Source organism: Crocodylus siamensis, chromosome 3 (assembly GCF_052110815.1).
Source record: "Crocodylus siamensis isolate JL-2025a chromosome 3, ASM5211081v1, whole genome shotgun sequence".
Taxonomy (NCBI): Eukaryota; Metazoa; Chordata; order Crocodylia; family Crocodylidae; genus Crocodylus; species Crocodylus siamensis.
In genome coordinates this window covers 128,355,014-128,377,592 of record NC_143397.1, presented here as the reverse complement: position 1 = coordinate 128,377,592, position 22,579 = coordinate 128,355,014, and the positions used below count along the sequence as shown (strand labels likewise).

At 42.7% G+C, this 22,579-nt stretch overlaps 1 protein-coding gene across 1 annotated transcript in view; it reads right to left on the bottom strand.

Annotated features, from left to right (window-relative positions):
* The window catches only part of BMP6 (bone morphogenetic protein 6), a 160,723-nt gene that overhangs the window by 16,923 nt on the left and 121,221 nt on the right, over positions 1-22,579 (bottom strand). The window contains exons 3-4 of the mRNA XM_090039168.1: positions 4,287-4,435; positions 2,423-2,620 (exon numbers count right to left, since the gene is read on the bottom strand). Of these exons, the coding sequence (XP_089895294.1) occupies positions 2,423-2,620; positions 4,287-4,435 (347 nt within the window). The remainder of the gene's footprint in view (positions 1-2,422; positions 2,621-4,286; positions 4,436-22,579) is intronic.

Here is a 22,579-nt window from a genome sequence, read left to right as displayed (position 1 = left end):
TGCTCTGGAACTCAGTCCAAAAAATTAATAGTCACTCTCATGTGGTCTGGTCAGGAATATCTTGTCTAAAACTACATGTACCTATGCATTTGAGAAGAACTCAGTATGGCTTCAGATATATGAAAGACTGGTAGGACAAAAAAGTATGATTAACAAAAGGATATAAGCTAAATATTTTTAATGAACAGACCGGAGGGAGAGAAATAGGGATAAGCAAAATTTAGGTCCAGTGATAAGTTACCTGAGATCAAAACTATATCTATGAGCTACATATATTTGGCTTTGAAAAGCAATAAGCATAAAGAATGTAAACCAGCTACCTATCAGCTATGCCTTCATCTCATTGTGCTCATGTCAAGAGTTCAAAAGATGCATTTTATCCCTGGGCACTATTCCCTTTTACTTATGTATAATATTGTGGCCTCTATAAGTCCCAAACTTTGTTGAGGGGCCCAGTAGGCAAAGTACTATACAAAAATGGCAAGCTGTTTGGGGCAGAGAACCAGCAACTTGTGCTAAAAACTGTCTCTTGTACTTGTCTCTTGACAAACACAAGAGTGCAGTGGAAACTGGGCAGTATTGCCCATTTGAGAGGGTGCAGGGAAACTGGGCAATATTGGTCAGCCATAGGTGGATTTAGGATTTTGAAAAGCGGGGTACAGATGCCATGGTGCATCATGTATAACACAACACACATTTTTTTTCCAGTAAAAAGAAACCATAAACTTTACTAATACACTAGGGGCGTAGGGTTATATTATTCATTTTATGATTTAAGCAAAAATAAATATAATCTTATTGGAATGCGCATTCATTTGCTTTGTTTATGTATTCCAAAGTACAACAAACAAGGCAAAAAATACTCAAAAGCTGTTGTTTCTTTAGTCTCGTAGTCATTAGTATTAACTGTATTTAAATGTAAGTGTATTAAATGTAATATCAGATTCATAAAACAAAATCAAGCCTTCTTGACCATCTTGGCAGTGCATCCAATGCTTCACTGAAAGTTATTTCCACACCTGAGTTACTGTTTTTGTCTACAGGGCTGTGAAATAGGATCTATATTACCATGAACAGCTAAAAGACAGCAGAATCACAAAACAAAGAATAGCTTAATTAGCAGAACGTAAGATGATTAAAAAGGAAGAGAGGGTCATTACCACCTGTGGAATGAAGAGTTTAGAAGATAGATTTTAATGAGCCATGAAGTCAAGTGACTCCCTCACTGCTGCCTGAATAGAAATGGTCCTGCTACTGCCAGGTAGTTTTATTTTAAACTGTGGGTGAAGCAGGAATCAAAAGTTGATGCAACTGTATCCTGGATCCAATCCTGTGGGTAGCTCCTCTCAAATGAGAGGCAGCAAAGGATAAAGTATAAATAGTATTTCTCAAATCTAAACAAGGTGGTGGTGGAGGCTGGTGCCCTAGACTAAATGGAGACAAAAGCCAACACCTCAAGAATAGACAAAAGGTGACAGTCAGGGTGGGGATAAACCAGGGAGTGAAAATAAGGATTACAATTGGAGATGGGGAAGCTAGTGGAGGGATTTCATGGGTGAGATAACACAATCTAAACAATGGACCGAGAAATATCTTTTTCAGTAGCATCCTATATGGACAAATCTAGCCTCATACTGCCTTGAAGTCTGCCTTGATAATACTATTCTAGAAGGCAAGGGAAGGGGACTGAACTACTTTACCATGTTTTCTCTAGGTTAAACCGAAAATTCATCATTGCTTTCAAGACTACGCTAAATAGCCGCACACACGATGCACTCAGTAACAGCATTCCAGCGTGTAGAGGTGATGCACTTTAAATATCTAACACAGTGGTTTTCAACCTTTACAGTCTCAAGACCCTCTTGGAAAATGCCAGCTCTTCACCTTTTCTCTCATGCTTTTACTATGGAAAAATAATAGAGCAAGTTTTCTGTTGCAAAGAACTCAGAAAGACCACAACAGGTCAAAATATCTGACACTCCAGACTTCTGTTTCAAATCACTGGGTTTATCTTGTGAATCATGTCTACATATTGGCATACTTAGGAGTGCATTGGCACACCTAACCATGTTGATATTGCATGGCATGCCACAGCACCCTTAAAAGGATCTCACAGCAGCCAAGGTGCTGTATCACCCTGTTTGAGAATCACAGATCTAACACATCAAAGATGCAATACTGTTCCAGGAAAATTGTAGCAAACAAGTAGTAAAAAGATTTGGGGTCAAATTCTGACCCCATGAAATTATACGGTACCTGGATTTCACTTTAGATTTAGAATGACCCCACTAAAAATAAATATTACCTGAACCTTCCTCTTCTAGACCCTTGCAAATATTTCTCTTTGCCTTCATCTATCAAAGCAAATGAAAGTATCAGATAAAAAAGGATCTCTAGATGAAAGAGAGGATGCAAAAATTACCTGTGATACCAGACACCCTGGAAACATCCTGAGACTGAGTGGAGCGATTTCGATTCTGCTGCCTGCGCCGGTTTGTGGCTGACCTGGTGGTCCGGACATGGACCTCACTCACTTTGAAAAAGGCCACCATGAAAGGCTGCTTGTCATAAGGGCCATCTCGCCCTATCAGACCTGCTTCTCTTGGGTTTACACTGAGACCTTCAAATTAAACAACAACAACAAAACAGGTACATTAGGTGGGGAAGAACCCACAGAATAATGTTTGCTAGCAACAGACACAGCTGCTCTCCCCAAAAGCAAAGTTCCCTCCTCATTTTCTGTTGTCTCGCCTTTCTTCTTGCCCACACTACACTTGACTGCAGGCCCTGAGGGTATCTTTTTAGGGCTGTGCAAAGCTTTGGGTGGTGATTCGATTCAGAGGAGATTTGGCCCAATTTGGTGGCCAAATCTCTGAATCTGAATCGAATCAGGGGACCAATTTAAAGGCCTGAATCGATTCAAAGCTCTCCAAATCTTTGGAAAAGATTCAGAGAGCTTTGATGATTCGGGCAGTCCCCAGTGGCTGCAGCAGGGAGCTGCAGCCGACTCCGAGCTGGTAAGTACTAGGGGTGGGGGAAGGGGAATGGGCCTGCCTGATCAGATTTGGCCGAATCGATTTGGGACAGTGATTCGAATGGCGGAATCGAATCCCTCTCCCCCGAATCGGCCAAATCCGAAGCAAATACTAGCCATTTCGCACAGGCCTATTTCTTGATGGTCTCCAATTAATGTGAAATATGAACACTTCAAGGTAGGGACTGAATGCACTCTTCTAATGCCATACAGTATAGATAAATATAGCTACAGATATAGATAAATTCAAAACCTAAATCTTCAAAATTGGAGACGATGGAGAACTGAAGGCACTAGGGAGAATAGCCAAAGAAAATGTGAGGTGAAAGATGTACCTTTGCCACCAAGAGCTTAGAGATGGGGTGTGGTCACATCAATAGTTCATACCAAAAGGGTATCTCTAGTCAAAAGACAAGGCGGACCCTCTGATCTCTTGCTTGATTTCTATGAAATTACCAGCAATAGGAGGCAGAAAATGGAAGGGGTGGAAGGCAAGGTTCCTCCTTAGTGTTACTCCCTTCTTAAATTTTCCTATCTCTCCTCCTTCACTACTGTATTTTCTACCTTTTTCTCAGGTTCACAGGATTTTGTCCTCTTCCTCCTTCTCTTCCCTCCCCTCAGCCTGCCTTCTTCCATCTTTTTCCGAAGTCTTTATGGATTGTGAAGCGTTGTTGTTTATCTCACAGTCTGCAAAGCTATTCCCACCCATGGAATCTAAGGGACTACATCCACCAGAGAGAGCATCTCACTGACAAATGGAGACTAATGGGATCTGCCCTTCCTTCTGCCATTGATTTATTTCATGACTTTTAAAGCTGTTACAACACATCATAAATGTGCCTCTTTTCTTTAAAAAAATGGTACATGGAAAAGGGGGAAGGAAGCAAACACCACCTTTTATTTTCTTCCCTGGTCTGGAAATAGGTAGCTTTGCTGGCCTGTTTTCCAGATGTCCTGGAGTTAATGGGAGCATGTGTGCTTTCCATTTCAGGAACAACGGTAAAGTGTGACAAAATCTGTGCTTGTGTGCAGACATATATTAAGAAAAACGAGTACTTAAAGCATTTTAGGTCTAAGGAAGACCAGGAGCCAAGATTGACTGTACTAGGCTGTAGAGTCTGTATCAGGCTGAGTTTCAGCTATCATATCACAGCTGTTTAGCCGGGGACGTTACCTTGAGCCTTGCCACTAAATGCTGCAATTTCCAATCAAGAATGCTGCATGATTCTCAGCATACTGGTGATTAACTTACCATCCCTGGTCACCACACTAAGCTGGAGTCCCATGTTGTGCTGAGGGTTCAACACCCACATGTTACTGGTGGCAGTAATATCAAACTCCAGCCAGCCTTCTTCCGAGGCCCACACTGCCCGGGTATCCAACAAAAACAGATCAGAGTCTCTGCAAAGCAGAACAAAATATGAGGGGGGGTAGGGGGAAGAATTGCATTATTATCCTGTTCCAAAACTGTCCCTCCTAATGCCTTCACCATATGTTACCTGGAGAAACTAATTAAAATATTGCCCCTTTGTCACCAACAATTCATCAACAAAGGTCTGCCTTCAAAAAGCTAAACTCTGGTTTTCAAAAATGTCAATGCTGTTTAAAGTTGTGGAACCAATGAGAGCTACAGAGACATAAAAAGGTGGTGGCTGCAAAGAAGCTAATGGTTAAGATAACATCTTGGTTGACTGGCAACTGGATCTTAACACTGTCCCACTGACATTAGCCTGGGTGTAAAGTGGGACTAGACTGTATGGTAGCCAGTCTAGGCTGTATGCTGATTGTTCCATGCCTGCTATGAAATGATTTTCATGACTCCAACCATTTCTTCTAGCATAAATCCCCTACAAATGAATCTATAGGTCAAGTTCCTAACAGACTTAGAAAATGAACTACCCAACTCCCAAGACAGAGGATCCCCTCCACCTCGCTCCTGAGCAGCAGGACAAACAGAGAATCTTGTTCTCCAGCAGCTAATCTCCCACATCTGTTTTGTGGATAAATGGCAGGCTTTTGTCTCCAGATTGTCACACATGTTCTAGGACTAAATAAATATGATCATAAATTTAAAAAAAAAACTGTCTCGAAGAAATGTGTTGAATAAATTTTCTCTAATATACATTCCTTCCTTGTTCATAGTCCCTTCATAATTAAAATAATAGAATCATAGAAAATTAGGGCTGGAAGAGACCTCAGGTGGTCATCTAGTTCAACCCCCTGCAGACCATTCCCAATTATATCATCCCAGCAAAGGCTTTGTTGTTGAGCTGGATCTTAAAAACTTGCATGGATAGAGAGTCCACAACCTCTCTGGGCAATCAGTTCCATTTCTTCCATAACAGGGAGTACTCTTTCAGTAAAGGAGTACAACACTTGTCTTAGATGAACCAATACTACAGTTCTAATATGGGGACCTGAAATCAATCCCGTCTTTAGTCTTCCTGCAGAAATACGTTGGTAATAATAACATAATGAAAATAAGAAAACAGGATACCTGCCCCTTCCTCCCATCACAAGTTAATTTCAGAATGAGTTTTGTTTGAGTTATACTTTATTTTTGGCCAAATGCTATGTCATAATACCCAGAAGTTTGGTTTACATGAGATGACACATGGAAAAATAAGCACTTAAGTATATTAGGGCTTTTAGTGCAGCTATTTTTACAGTGGGAAGGTTCCCCCCCCCCCGCTTTGGTAGTAGCACATTCTGTGGTTGACTCAGCAGCCTTTCCCACAGGAGTCTTTGCATCCTTTCTTCCAATGGGAAGAGTATTTCAGGAGAGACCCTGTGACCTTCACCTCCAGCAGCAGTGTGTGGTAAGGCTCGCCAGCTGCTATATATTTGGGAAACATTAAGGTTGAAAGATTTGGGCTTTCCCAAGCATACTGTAAACTCTGGAGCACTACTGCTAAGGAAATTCCAAAACGCAGCTGCAGCTGAGACCCCAGTACCAGAAAGTCAGGAGAGGAATTAACTGCTGAATCATTCCAAAGTTTTAGTAGATCTGCCAGAGTGGTCTCTGGCAGCCAGAGATGCAAGTCACAGGGATGCAAAAGGGTGTTTTAAGTCCCATCCCTGTCTCTCCTCCTCAAGCAGATTTTGAGGCCCTTCCTCAGTCTTTTCTCCGCAAGCCCTGGCTCTGCTCTCTTCAGGGCTACCTTCCTCTAAACACCAAAGCCCAAACTGACTGCTACATTATTTCTACCTGGAAAAAAACAAAAACCAAACCCAACAACAAAAACTGTTTGCCCTTGCAACTACATACGAGGAAGCTAATGCGCTCATGAATGCCAACAAGCATCAGATTAAGTAGAGGTGAAGGGTGAAATTCATAGCCTAATTCTTCATTGTCTGGTACTTTGTTAAGTGGTTTAAGTTAGCGTGAAATAAGTGAAAAGTGGGTGCAGAATGCTACCAAACCAAAATTATCTTCTCATAACCCATTTTGCACAGGACTGAATGCTACATGAAGTGCCTACACCGAATGCCTACACTGAGTCATCTAACTGACACGCAGGTTCATACACTACTCAACAGATCAAGTCAGGGTTTTGGTTGTTTTTTTTTAATTTACAATTTTCACTAAAAGCTTTCACTATTTTCTCACTAACTCCCCCTAAGCTTTCCTTTTGGTACATAAGTATATAAAGCCAAATGTTGACGTTTTACTCAATAGATATTACAAGTGTCACCAGACATGACCATGAAAGTGAAAAGACTCAGTGCAATGGTAAAAAGACTGAGATAGGGACAAGCTGGAAGGCACATAGGTGGGAGGTTTCTGGCTTGGGGAGAAATGAAATAAAGGACTCTGTGGGGATATCTACATGAGAAATTTACTGTGGAGCAGAATAATTAGCTCTGCAGTAAACATCTCATGCTTACACATGCAGCCCTATTAAACTAATAAAATGCAGCAGGGTAGTATTTGTAAATACAAGTATTACCATGCTGCAGTTTTTACTCTGCAGCACTACATGTATAGACTCTGATGCGGCTGCCTGGGGTACAGGGGTGCTTTGGTGTGGAGGCCGCCTGCTGGCTAGCCTCATGCTGGGGCACCCTTGTGCCCCAGCCAGCCCTCCACAGCATGATGAGCCATGTTGGAGCAGTCCTGGGCTGGCAGACTGACCCCCCGGGCCCTCTGCCAACTGGTGCTACTCTGACCTAGCTCAATGTGCTGAGGTCCCAGGTGCACATTCAAATAGTGTGCCTGGGAGCAATAAACCCCAGCGCAACATGCAACAGAGTTTATTCCTTTGTATTAATAGATGCCCTAGTAAGGACTAAAGGAATAGAAAACACTCCCCATCCAGAACTGGGAATAGAGCTCAGCTTTCTTGAGAATCAACATTTCTCTTGTCCGAAAATAGCAGTGAAGCCACTGGCAAAACCATTTCTCTTTAGCAACTGGTTCACACAGAAGATGACAAGCTATTACTGCTACTAGTTGTTCCTTGGCTCAAATGCCAGAGATCTGAGAGGAAACTATGTAGGTTCTAACCCTGTGAGAATAAATATGGATCCACTGGATGGAATTTGGGAGTTTGGGTTTGCTTTTTTAAAACAAAACTTGGCATTGTTCTAAAGGTATTTTCTTATGTTAAAGTTGCAAAGTCAAGTTCTTGAAAGATAGGCAACATCAGAATTAAAACTGTCTGTCACCTGGTACATGTGGATTACCATCGTGCTTGTCCATATCATTGGACGGTAAGCCCTTTGGGCTGGGGGCTACCTTTTTCTTTTGTTTTTGCACAGTGCCTACCCAATGAGTTCTAGTCCTGGATACCAGAGATGCTACAGTAATGCAAATAAAATCTTTGCTCAGAGACCAAATCAGGGTTGTGCAAGACTTCTCAGTACATTCCACGTCTCATTTACTGTAGATGCTGGAAGCACATTGCAGTGGAGTACAGAATGACCAGAGAGGGAAGACTTTCTAGAACAGAGACTGAAGACAAGCTCAGAATCTAATGATCACTGATGTTTAAAAATTTTATTCAAAAGCTTCTTTTCAGCTAAGTACAGATAATCAAACAGCCCCAGGCAGAATCAATTCAATCTTTGCAGGTTTATCTAAACTGCGTAGATTGAACTAACACTAAAGCGAACTGATGTTCACTTTTGAAACCAGAAATGCAGCCAGATCCTTGCAGTGGCCCACACCAGTAGCTGGGGGATGGGGCACTAAAGCATGCCTCCAAGCCTGCTGGTCACTGCTAATGGCGCGCAAATGCAGCCGAGCAGGAACCATCCTTGATTGGCTGCCCAGCACATGCCCCTCAACCCCTTGCTATCCACTCACAGAGAATAGTCTCTCTAAACTGGGACTAGCCAGATCCCCCAGCCTCACTGGCAGTTCCCTGCCCCTGGTGCAAAGAGCAGGTTCCCCCCTATCACTCCTCAATATGGCCCCACATGGCTTGGCCCCAAGCTGGGCTGAGAGGCACAGGCAGAGGCTAGGGATCAGAAGCTTTACTACTTCAGCTCTGTTAAAGCAGGGGGGGCAGAGCCACCCCTGCTCCATTGGAGCAGATAGCATAGCCTTGGGCTGCAAAGAATCCTGGCATGCTAGGGGACTGAGTTAACTTGATACAGGAGGGGATCTGTGACAGATGTTCCAGAAACTGGTTTGACATAAGTCAGTTAAGTCTGATACTACATCCATCCAGACTTGTCTAAAAAAGGTTTCAGACATTTTGAAAGCAGTTTACGGGCACTGAACTTCTGTTCTGTTGCAGGTTTAAATCAGTTTCTGATCACTTAAACTAGTTTATGTGCAACCATGTCTTCAACCTTCATGTCAAGGATACTATATGGATTCAGGCCTACTTGGAGGACTCCTAAATTCAGGGAATGAAAAAGGTTGCAATATCAAAATTCAGCATTCTTTAGTACCGCCTAAAACTGTCTACAGGATTTCATGTCCACAAACAATTCTCTTTGTGTTCATCAATGTGGAAGTCCAATTAAGATTTTAATCATCTCTTACTATTCGTCAGAGTTTCAGTATTAACCTGTCAATGTTTGTGCAGCACTTCAGCTATGTAAAATATTGCCCTTGCAGTTAAAGTGCATCTATATGTGTGCTTTAATGCATATGAGCCTATTTAACGTTCATTAAAGTGTCACCAAAAAATGTGCTCTTTACCTAATGCACATTAAAATAAGCTAATGCACCTATTTCTAGTACCTACTAGCAAATTGCCCCCTTCCGGTGCTGGAGAACCAGAAGTGGAGGCCCATGGCCCTCCAAATCTTCACACAGGGCAGGGGCAGGCTGCAGCTCTGGACTGCGCTCAGCTTCTGCTCTGTGCCTTGCTGCCGCTGCATTGACAGCAGCGCGGCACCATGTGCCTTGCTGGCCACCCCACCCAGCATTGGGACTCACATGGCGCTGCGCCACTGTCAAAGCAGCAGCAGTGAGGCATGGAACAGAGGCTGAGCACAACCCACATCTGCAGGCTGCCCTTGCCCTGTGCACAGACCGGGGGGCCACATGCCCCCACTCCTGGTTCCCCAGCACTGTGGCTCTGGAGGAGCCGCCAAGCTCTAACTGTCTCACAACCCAGCCTGACCAGGGCCCCATCACTGTGAATGGGGCCCTACCTGAGCCAGATCATGGGGCAATCAGAGCCCTGTGGCTCATCCAGGGGCATGGCATGAAGGAGCCAAAGGAGGAGTGAGTCTCCCCCCCACCCCGGCTCCTCCCATGTCTGGCCCTGTGCACCCCACCACCACCACCTCCCACTGCTCCACCCCATGCCACCTCCCAGGAAGGGGCCATGCCCTGCGCTGCCCCCATTTCGTTTCCAGCCACGTGCAACCACCCCCACACCTCCCTCCCCACTCCCCCTCCATGGGTAGAGGTGGTTGGGGGCCAGGGAGCAGGACAGGCGGTTGGAGGCATGGTGAGGCAGGGTGGGGCTTGCTGCTGTGGGGCCACACAGTGCACCCTGCCCACTCCCCTCCTCTCCCTCCCCGCCATCTCCTGCTCCTTGCCAGCTGTGGTCTGGGGGTGTACTGCACTGCGCCTCCTGACAGCAAGTGGCAGGGAGCAGAAGGCCGCAGCAAGAAGCATGCCATAATGCACTATGCCCCCGACTACCTAGCTTGCTCTCTGGTCCCCAACCTGTGGGCAGCACATGCGTAGTAGGCCCACAGCGTTACAGACAGACAGACAGACAGACTAAGGCTTTTTTAATATTAGAATAGGCATTTATACATGCACTTTTTTGTCCCGCAACACATTGGAGATCCACCGCTTTGGAGGAGACTTGATTAATCAAGTCTGCTCTACACACGAGCCAAGGAGAACCGTACTGCGCCATGTGCAGTTGTATAAGCAGGGAAATGTGTGTTAGCACACAGAAAATGGCAGTGGTGTGCTTTTTGAACTAAAGCACTTCCCATGTGGTTTAGTTCAAAAGTGCGCCACTGCCATTTTCTCAGTGCTGAAGCACATTTCACCACTTATATATCTGTAAATGTCGCAGCACTGGACACTTTTCAAAACACTGCAGCACTTACTTGCATAATAATACCCTTACACACTCATTAATGCACGTTAGGTAATGCACATTAAATCTAGTACCTCCATTGTGAGGTACCATAAAAAGGTGCATTAGCCTATTTTAATATGCATTAGTGAAAGAGCACGATTTTTTGTGATGCTTTAACATGCATTGAAATAGACTAATGTGCATTAAAGCACAAGTGTAGGTACTAGACTTAATGTGCATTACTTAAAGTGCATTAATTAATGTGCAGATGCACTCTAAATTTCTATTACTTCAGAGAAGTAATGGGGGAAACTAAGGTAGAGAAGTGATTTATCTTAGACTGCACAGTAATTGAACTGGAAAGCGAAGAGTCAGGAAGTCCCAACTAAAACAAGAGCTCTTTCCTCCAGACCACACCTTATGGGTCTGATCCAAAGCCCAGCAAACTAAATTACAAGGTCTTTTCATACCCTTCGAGGGACTTTGGATCTCCAAACAAAGGTCACAGGAGCAATTACATGTAGATGAAGGAAAGAAATAGAAACACACACACACACACACAAACTAAAGTAGAATTATGACTTGTCTGTGTGAATCAGAGAGCAGAATTTAACTCTAAGACTTTGGGAAAAAAGAGAGCTTATTTGTCCGCTATGAATATCAAATATAGCTACTTTGCTTAAAAAGCAACATCCTGACCATATATTCAGAATATTTATAGAAGGAATAGCTTGCATCTAATTATAGTGCTTTCCCTTGTAGTCTATATATTTTGTTCCTCCATGTAAACCTTTCAACAAAATCTCTATGACTGTTGATCTTAAATATTTAATTGAATGCTAATTAGATTACAGTTTAGTCAAATTAGCAATCAGGTCTAGTGGTTAACCTTTGTTATGATAGTTAGTGACATTTCTAGATTAAAATAATTTCTCTACGTCCTGGGTACACATTACAACATGGAATTTTGCCACAGGAAAACACCAGAGCTATAAAAAACCTAAACTTTCAAAGTATATATTGAAAAAGGTTTTCTACTTTCCTGTCCTGCCTTATTTTCTTTTCCTTCACAACTAGTCACAAGTTTTCCCAAGAAGGCAGTAAGAATAAACAGAATTCTTAACTTCTAATGGCCATGTTAAAGGCATCTTATTTTAATTACAGATCTAGGAACAACATTTTTGGCTTAACTTTAAAGCTCACAATTAGCCAGGTGTTTAAGGGATTGTTACACATCTCAACATCCACTAACTGAGGCATTAATTACTTTTAAGTCTCTTAAAACTTTCCTCAGCTGAACCTTTTGATACTTTTCTTCAAAGACAAGCTGACATAGTAGTCTAGACTCTACATAACAGCAACTTCAGAAAAGTTAATTTTGCACAAAAGTGTGTGGAGTTCTACAGCTTTATTTTATTTTCTTGATTTTTTTTATGAAAACCCTTTATAAATACTTTTTTGAGTACCTCACTCTCCCACCCATGGGATGCACTACTATCAGCTCTCCATAAAAAATATTCTTGGTATGATCTATCAGAATAATTTATATCTATCAGAATAACTCTGAACATCTGCTCCAACAAAATGTGGTTTCACAGAGATAAGATTTTGAAGATTCAGCCTAGAACAACACAAGATCAGCTTGTTTCATGGGGATTTGTAGTGCTAACTAGATAAGAACGTAAGAGTTTATCAATAAAACATACTATATATGTTGTGCGCAGAACTTGATGCATACAGAGATAAGCCATGAAATATTAACAACTTTGAACGTCTAACAACAATAAGATCACTTTTATTTGCTTATCATGCCTTCCTGAAAAGAGCTGCGTAATAAGAAACCATGCAACTGTGAAGAACCCCATGGTAGATATAGAATGTATTCTTTTTTTATTAAAATGACGTACAACTCAGTCTATCCACTCATTTTTGTCTGGGGACATACTGGAACTGAAGGGGTTCATTTTTCAACTGAAGGAAATAAAAAATGGATGTTGGTCACATAGAGAAGTCTGAGTTGGCATCAACAACCTATCAAGTACTGTTAAGATAGGTGTTGTGTTACCTCAGAGAGAGATAATGGAAGGCCAGTTGACTCGTAGTCATGGGAGGTAGAAGAACATAACTCCTGAAACAGGGAACTGAGATATCAGGACGTAGTGCAAAGAACTCTGCTGTCATGTGCAGTAATCAAACACATGAAAATCCTTGATATGTTGATCCAAAGAGGCAGGTAAAACTGCTACCTGGACAGACACGAGCTTTGCTTTTCCAGTTTAACTGGTGGACCCAGAACACTGTAACATTCCTAGGACCCATCTACAATCATGAAGCTTACTTTAAATTGCATGATCGTAGACTGGGTCCCACTTGTGCAGGCATTTGCTGGTGCTGAGAGCTGCACCATGAATATGATCTAAGTGGGGGTGGTGGGAAGGGTAGATGGGATTGGGAGGAGAGGGGGAGCTGGCAGGTCTATGGTTGTTGTTGGTGGGGAAGGGTTGTCTGTCTGGGGGTGGGGGGATTGGGGGGCTAAAAATAGCCCAGTCCGTGTTGGGGAGGTTAAGAAAAGAACATCCTCAGGGGGCTGGGGTGAACAGCTGGGCTTTCACAGACCTAGGGCTGTGCTCTGAATGTGTATAGGCAGTAAATCAGTCTCACCCATGCTTGATATAACTTAGTGTACCTCCTCAGGTGAACTTAGATTATTTCTTGCCCGATCTAACCTTCCTGAGTGAATATACAGACTGGCATTTACATTGATCTAACTACAGTTAGGTCAGTCTAAATGTAATTTCTGCATGTACCCAAGCTGTCTTGTTTTGAAACAGCTGTCCTGTGATACTGCAAACATCTGCTGATTTCACACCTCCCCATGGGTGAAGTCTGCAGCTGCTTAAGTTCTTCCAGACCTGATAAAGAGAGCCATAGTTTTTGGGCCAGGACAGTAGCATAATTTAAGTGGGGTGGGGAGACAATTAGGGAAGCAGCCCCAGGTGCCCACTTGGGGGAGAGGAAAAATGGCAGGTGCTGACCAGCTGCCCTGCCACTGCTGGTAGCCCAATAGCTGCAGCCCAGCAACCATGCACTGCCACTTCCCAGGGCATAGAGTTGCCTTGCTATATACCTCTGGGCCAAAGCCTAGTCTCTTGAGCAGGGAAGTTCACAAAAAATGAAAGCTCAAGGCCTAACACTAAAAGAGAAAGGCTCTCTGTTTCAACATTGTCACATGGATCTATGAGAAACTCCAAGGAAACCAAAGTTTACCTGTGGATGGAGGGTTAACCGCACAGCAAACTCTTAATAGAATCAAGACCTTAATCCTTATAACCCTATGAGGCAAACCCCCCCCCCCAAAACAAAACAAAAACAAAAACGGATTTTATAGATGGACAAATGGCCAAAAGAAGGTGCCCAATGTCACAGCAAAAGTCTCTCGAACTCTTTATTAAAAGACTTAATCACAAAACCGACATGCTCTGGATATATCTTGGAATTGGCTTTGGTTTCCACCATAAGGAGGAAATGGAAACAGAAATAGGGGGTTTCTTTGCCCTTAAAAACAGCCAAAACAGTTTCCTTCAGATTTTGGAGGAAAAGATAATTTCACTGCAGGACTGAATATACTTATCTACTAAACTCACCCCAGAACAACTTTGACTTTTAAACCACTTTAAACAAATGCACAGGCATACCAGGAGTTTAAGTAGAAATCCTGACTGACACTTATCTATAGCATCACAAAAATAGCTTTATAATATACAAATATACACACGCTATATACAAATCTGACCTTAGCCTGGAACAGACTGATGTTTAAACTCTGCCGTGTTTTCCACAACCGAACTCCAATCCAGTTGGACACCATTATTTATTTTCTAAGCTATAAACACTGCTTGTAAATCAAATTGCCCTTGTAGATTAGAAACTCAGATGGTATTTGTATAAATATCCTGTTGCAGAGAGGAAGGCTTTATTACCACTGTAATTGGCAACTAAAAATAATGCCAGCTTTAACTCTTAAAGAATTACGTTCAACTACAGAACACACTTTAAAAATGGGGGATAGGGAGGACATGTCCCTCTACCTTCAGTCTTATCATGTAAGAGGAATCTTTCTACACATATCAAGCCATGATATTTCATTCCCAGTGTAAATGAAACTGTTTAATAAACGTTGACCATTAAGGCACCGTATCTTCCTTTGATCTTCAGCTCAAGCCACTACTTCATGTTTTTTATAGATTAGTTGTTTGGACAGCGTAGGAGTGTTTTGAGGCCTGTATTAACAGGATATTTACACTTGAAAACATAATAATTGTCCCAACCAAGGCTTGACATCTTTGATCAACCACAGCCTCTTCCTTCCCCACCCCTGACCTGACACCTCACTCGGTGAAAGCAAGAAAGTTTCCAGACTGAAGCAAACTTAATGATCTGTTCCCAGAAATAAATCAATTTCTTTCCTTCACATTTCTGGTGTCTTTGAAATGTATAGCCCATTCCCTAAGTTTCAGACCTCTAAAGTTCCCTAGCCAGTTTTCCACAAACTCAGTATTATCTGTATATTTGGAACACAGTGGGTGTGTTTATATGAGATGCTAACTGCACAGTAGCCAAATAATACTGCGCAGTAGAGCATCACAGCACCAACAGTGTTAATATACTACTGTGCAGTAATATTAGGCTACTGTGCAGTAGTATCACTAAAAAGGTGTTCACTGCTGTTACTGTGCAGTAACTTTGGTTACTGCACATTTATTTAGTACTGGTATAATCAAGTACTAAATAAATGCGCAGTAACCACTTTGAAGTAGCATCTTGTGTAGACACACCCAGTGTAAATAGGATTGAATTCCCTTCGGTCTACACCAGTATTATAAAAAGAGGAAAGGAGCAGGTTGCAATATTACAGCCTACAATGCCTTCTGAAGTGAAATGTCACCCTTTAGTTATCATGAAGATGATCACAAGCTCTTTAAAACCAATGTGTTCTTAAATTCTTTTGGCTTTAAACCTTTCCTTCATTCTGTAGTTAAAAAAGAAAAAGAGATTAAAAAAGAATGCCCTTATGGCTATGCGGTGGCAACCAAGATACAATAACACTTTAGTCTTTGGAAAGATAGTGCTGAAGAGAAGGAGGATCCAATGGATGTCCAATTTTCCCTCCTATAATTTGTTTCAAACTCTTAAGACTGCTCCACTTAGAATCAGTCAAACATTATCTCAGTTTGTAACAGGGCTGTTCTCTCTACAAACATTAAGAAAGGCTGTATGATGCAACTGCACTGGGGTTCAGTGGTGTTTCAAAAGATGTGTATGGCTGGCTAGAAAGCTAACCTGTCTTCAAGAATTTCATGTTTTGCTAATATCTGTGTTTTTGTAATGACAAACTGTGGCCTTTCACAAGGATTTGATTTTTAACAAAAACTCAACACCTAGGCAATGGGGAGTTAAAAACATTACTGACACTAGCAAGTGAGTATAAAAAAAAAGTTTTCTTTTTATACTTCAGTGGCATTGCTCTGAGTGCCTGTTTTCATGCAAAAATAGGAACCATAACTGAACCCTAGTGCAGTGTCAATGCTGGTAAAGTAGTGACAGAAAACCAACCACAGTATGGACAGGGCTCAAGTGTGTTTTTTACTGTCATGTCATCTAACCACACTCTGGCAGTTATCAGCACCTTATGACTCTGTTAAAATCCATATAGTTTTTTTTCCTGCCTTAAGTTCTGAATGACAGTACTTTTATTAGCAGGAGGGTTGGACTCAATCTTCTGAGATCCCTTCCAGCCCTTAATTTCTATGATTATATACCAGCCCCTTACACATACACACTGAGCCCCATACATCTTTCTCCATACCAAATCTCGTTCCTTATAGGGGTGGTTATCTGAAGGGTTGTTTTCAGACAGAGGAGAGGAGTATTAATGTTTCATGCACCCTCTGATTAATTTCAGGATGACTTTGTGAAGAGGTAATTCTCTTATTTCTATCCCTTCTTGCTTCTTTTCCAGCTCTTTTATTTCAGATGCTTCTCAACCTTCTACTCCAGTGATTCTTAGCCAGGGTGCTGCAACACCCTGGGGTGCCACAAGGTTTTTTTAAGGGTGCTGCAGGGTGGCATGCAATATTAGGCATTGTTAGTTTGTGCGCGCGTGCATGATTCACAAGATATACCCAGAGATTTCAAACAAGAGTCCATAGTGTGACCTTTTGTGACCTTTCTGAGTTCTCTTCAATAGAAGACTTGCTCTATTATTTTTCTATAGTCAAAAAACAAGTGAAAGTTAAAGCTGGCATTTTCCAAAGGCTGCCCTGAGTCTAACTAACGAGGGATTCCTTGAACCTCCAGAGGTTGAGAACCACTCTGCTCTGCCCTGTTATTGAGGTCCTCTCTCCTTACTTTCCCGAATTCATCCAGTTCTCCCCCTTGTGCTCGGGTAATTCACTGTTAGTTGGTTGTGTTTTTTTGGTACAAACTCACACTCAGAATCTCTCTTTTAGATAGCAAAGGACTGGTCGGCTCACATGTTTTATTATAAGATAAATGTCTGCACCGTAAAACCATTAAATTGGCATCTCTTACTGGCACTTCGAGGAAGAAAATTAATGACCAAACAAGAATTATGTATTGGGTCTAGGGGTGAATCTTTTTTATTAGGGTTGAGTAATAACTGCAAGTAGAACAGTATGAGAAAGGTGGTCTTGCAGTTTCTTAATCTGTACCTGTTCTACAGAGACGGGAAGGAAGGGAGACACAGCAACCAATAATACCGTGAATCCATCACTTTTCATAAACACTAAATTCACTTTAGCTCACCCGAAATCCAACTAGAACTTCCCCTCCCTTTTCCTCAGTTTAGCTGAATTATAGATCTTTGGCTAGCATTCAGAATCTCTCCAGACTTCCTCATTTAATACAACATCATCAAATGTCAGGAAATATCAGGCCTTTATACAAACGATTAGTCTAAAGGAAGTATGACACAACACTGTCTTTTAAGTAAAAGGCAGCTGTTCTTTTTTGGCTAATAGAATAGCTGCTGGAACCCCATACAAATCCAACAAACATTTTGCTTGCTTCTTTTAAAAAAGTAGTAATTTTCAGCTTTTGAGACTTCAAACATTGTTCCCAACAGGAAAAGAAAACAATGTATTTCAAATGATTCACTGAAATGAAAAAAAAAGATTTTTCTTCATTAAAAGTGGATTGATAACCAAAGGATAAAGCCGTTCTCAAAGAAAGCGTGCTTTAATACTTCATTAAGTCATCCAAAAAGGGAATTTATTGTAAAAATACAGTATATGTGTGTTTATTCATAGACTTTTCTGGGCACAGATGTTGGCACAAGACTGCGTGGAAGTATAAAGAGAAGCAAGGGACAAAAACTACAACTCTTACACCAATTTGGTCATGCAGATAAGTCTGGCAACTGTATCCTAGAGAGTCAAAACAAAGATGGTGCAGAACAGACAGCCCCATGACTGTGTGTGTGCATGCATGCGTGCAAGCAAGAAATAGTCTATTTATAATAAAATAAAAAAGCCCATAGCAATCATGTAACTAAAGACTAGAAAAGAGAGGGACACAAGTTCTTAAGTGATTTCAAGAATTTATGGGCCAAATTTTGCCCTTGTCTGCACAGACAAGGCTCCCAGTCACACAAACCATAAGGGCTTCCCAAGTTCATGCTTCTTTAGCTAACTACTCTCTCATCCATCCCACATCTCTCCCAAAAAAAAGTGCTGTGAAGGATGAGTCAGAGATTAGTAATGAGCTGTAGAAAGACATATCTGGGTCACTAGTTCAAGCATAGCCCCATGTTAGTAGAGACTGAAAATTGTTGGCTATTTGGCCGAGATGAACTTCCTTGAGATTTCTCAGTCCAGAATTGAGCTTCTCCTTCATTATGGGCACCATCGATTGTAGTACCAGCAAGGACACCAAAGTCTGAATGGCAAGACTGGGGAAAGGCTACCCCTGGAGGTGGTTTCTCCACTTTCAGGTTAAATTGCTGCTCCCATTAACTCTTCTGCGAATGAACAGAAGTCTGTAGTTCCCAGTGTTCTCAAACTTGAATGACATCATAAACTTATAAAAAAAATGTATATGCATTTCCCAACTTAACAGAGCAATCTATTTTCATGCACATTTTGGGTGCATCTATACGTGTGCTTTACTGCAGAGTAGATTAATTGCTCCTCAGTAAAGTGTCACAGTCTACATGTACACTGGTATTAGGGCACAGTAAACTAATTAATTCCATTGTAGGATAGTAGTGTCAGGGACAGTACTATCTTATGGCAGAGTACCTTACTGTGCCAAAACACACGTGTAGATGCTGACTGTGGGCATAGTGTCAGTACCACCCCAGCCAGCCAAGGGTCTCATCTACCTCAGCTTACATTGCTGCTCTTCTGGGCACACATATATACCCAGGCAAAGCTGACTCCAGCTTGAACTGCTCTGGAGTTTAATGTGTTGCATTAATTGCATGTGTAGATGCACCCTATGTCATTAAATCACAGTGGAATGTGGAACAAAAACAGGATATGCCGGTGTTGACATCATAGCTAAAACTCAACAACTGCTTTAAAACAGGCTGCTAACCTGCAGGTACCAGTGGTATTAATTACTACAGGATGGACTGAACTCCTATTACTCTCTCACCGATAGCTTTTACTTTACTTAATGCCGCCGAGACATAAAAGTTACAAGTGCTACCTAGCAGAAGGAATGTCAGACTTGATTAAATACATGATACTATAGCCCATTCTGGTCCCTGCTACATAAGTATTACATTTAAGGTTTAAAACAACACTTGTTTAATAGAGAGTCTCCTTCAGATGCAGTGTTGGAACTTGTATTTGTAGAATAAAGAGTTCCAAGTTCTGATCGACTTTAAAATTTGAACACGGTATTTGATACCTATGAAGTCTCCATGGCTGTGAGATTTCTACTAGAGCCTCCAGTATCAGTAAATGCATAGTTCTAGCTACGTATCCAGTTTGTAGCCATATTGGTCTAGAGGAAGAAGGAATCAGGGTTCATGGACAGAGGTGATATCTTTTATTAGACCAACAAGATTTTTGCAAAAAAACCTCTTTAATTACAAGCTTAAATCTTTAATTTGTGCCCGAAAGCTTTCAATTAAAGAATTTTTTTTGCATACATCTTGTTGGTCTAATAAAAGATATCACTAGCCCTGATTGCTTAATTCTAGCTAGCAAATTTCTTAGACAAATCAGTTTCCAAAAAAGAGGACAATTCAGAAAATCCAATCTTACTCCTTTCAAGTGTTTTGATGCTTTCATTGAGAAAGGGCTTCCAGCTATTTTACTGCTTTTCCACAAATGTTACACCCCTCCAAACTCTCATGTACTATTTAAACCCACTCACAAAAAAATTATTCATTTAAGGCATGTCCCAAAAAATAACACTAGTGGAGAATCTGAGAAAGGAACATTAGAAAACAAAACATCTTGCAAACCAGCACAAAGGAGTGAAAATGTTGCCTTTAAAAGCAATATCTTTTTGTTTCTTTTTTTCCTGTAACAGCAGTAGCACTTGTAGTGCTGGCATTTATCATCAAAGACAATATGCATTTTTTCTGCCACATCATCTCCCTTTCCCCTTCCCCTATCCCTGAGTATTATCCCTTAAAAGGCATCAAATTTGTTCATATTTCTTATGCTTTTTTGTTGCAGTATCTATCTAACATGGGATGGGCAATTAATTTAGGCAGAGGGCTGCTTACCCAGTTTCGGCAAGCTGTTAAGGGCCACATGGGGAGCTCCACCCCTTGACAGGTGCCCCACCCCCTGGTCACCATCTTGCGACCACCTGTCCCAGGGCCAGCACTGGTGGGGCCCAGAGAGGGGTACAAGCCCAGCAGGGGTCTGTGGCGCCAGGCTGGGCTGCACCAGCAAGGAGTGGGGTTCTGGTCTGGCTCCACAGAGCCTCTGCCAGCTGGGACCCCTGCTCTGGGCCCCACTGGCACTGGCCCCAGGACACCAGTGCGGGCCCTGTGCTCCCACTGGCTCCCCGTCCACACACACCCAGTACCCCCCATCCTGCGATACAGGCGGGGGGCAGCGCACAGCCCTGACCCCCTGTTCACCAGCAGGGAAGAAGCTGGTGCTGAGCATGGGGAAAAGTGGCCCCTCACCTGCCCCATGGCTGGCGCCACACGCTGCAGCTGCTGGCAGCCCATGCAAGGCTGATTGGAGCAGGCGCAGGCAGCCTCATGTGGGCTGCAGGTGGCCGCAGCGCAGGGTGCTGGCCATGGGGTGGGCAAGGGGCCACTTTTCCCAGTGCTCAGCACCAGCTTGTAACCCACCCCACTGCCAGCCTGGCAGTGGGGCCAGGTTACAAGGTGGTGCTGAGCACAGTGGGATGGGGAAAGCAGCCCCTCCCCACCGCATGCCCAGCAGCCACTCGCAGCCTGCCTGGGACTGCCCATGCCTGCTCTGGACAGCCTCATATGGGCTGTGAGTGCCTGCAGCACAGGGCCACTTTTCTCCGCACAGGGAAGGAGCCCAGGGAAAAGCTGAGCGCAGGGGAAAAGCGGCTCCTCCCCCACCCCACGCCTGGTGCCCCAGGCTGCAGGTGCTCGCAGCCCGCACAGGGCTGTCCGGAGCGGGAACAGGCAGCCCCACGCAGACTGTAAGCAGCTGCAGCATGGGGCACTGGGTGTGGGCGGGGAGGGGCCGCTTCCCCACCCCACCCCCACACTCCTTCCCTGTCCAGGGTCCCCCCACCACTTACTTGAGCTTCCTGCACTGGGGCAGCCACATGCTCCCAGCCCAGAAATCGCAGCTGGGTCTGCTGGCTGGGGGCCGGGGCCGGGGCCGGGGCCAGGCGGGTCCCGCTGTTGTTGGAGCCCACCAGGCTTCCCCTGGGTCCTACTGCTCTTGGTTCCTGTCATTTTTGACAGGAACCAAGGGCAGAAAAATATTAATTTTCTACATTTTTTTTTAGGGGCCCTACTGGCTGGATAGAATGACTTCGCAGGCTGCATTCGGCCTGCGGGCCATATTTTGCCCACCCCAATCTAACTTTTCTCACCAAAGTTAATGGAAACAATTTATCAGGCTCTACTTCTCATTACATTTTCGTTTAGTTTTTATTGGGTAGTAAGCATATCCTAAAAGCTGAATCAAAATCCCTCTGACTCTTAGGAAAGTTTGGCCCTAAATCTGAAATTCATGGCTCAGGCTCATCTCTAGCTTTTTTAGGATAGTGGAAACAACCAGAAGTTTAAAGTCAGCCCAAAATGAATCAAATGAAAGACAGAGGTTTGGAAGGAGTGAGATGGGATAACACTGAATTGTGCTCAAAGAATATGATATGAAAACCTGGAAAGAAAACCAGTTTAAATATAACTGTCTACATATGTATTGTAGAATTATATGAATAACATATACATGTAGGTCGGTGGCATAGCTGTACTTGGACTTGCAAGTGTTATTGTTATCATCATCACCCTCATTATCAATCATCAGCTACCTGAACTTTAGAGGAAAGGAAATTCCTGGAACATAATCTAGATAAAATTTCCAAGTATCTAAATCCAATATTTTTGAATAGAACGTTTTCATTTTTTGACCTCTCAAAACATAAATGGAATACCAGAACTGCAGATGCTCATTCTTATTTATTTACCTTAGTGTAACTCCAGAGAGTCAATCAAGTTGTTTTCCTTTGGCTTTATGAAGGTGCAAGCCAGAGGAGAATCAGGACCATATTGAATATCAATATTTTTCTGGCAGTTTTACTTCAGATGTCCAAGCTAGGGTATATCATGTATCCTTTTAGTATCTATTTGAAAGGGAATATGGACATTTTAGCTTTTCTGGTTAACGTTATAAAATCTTTGGACTAATTACACAGCTTCACCCTAGACTATTGGTTTATTTGATGACAAATTTATATTGTCTGGGGGCAGGGCAGATACTATGGAGTTTTTCAATCCAAGTCCATTTTGCAGTGCACCAAATCAGCTTCCCAAAAAAAGACAACTGAATGGTAAGAA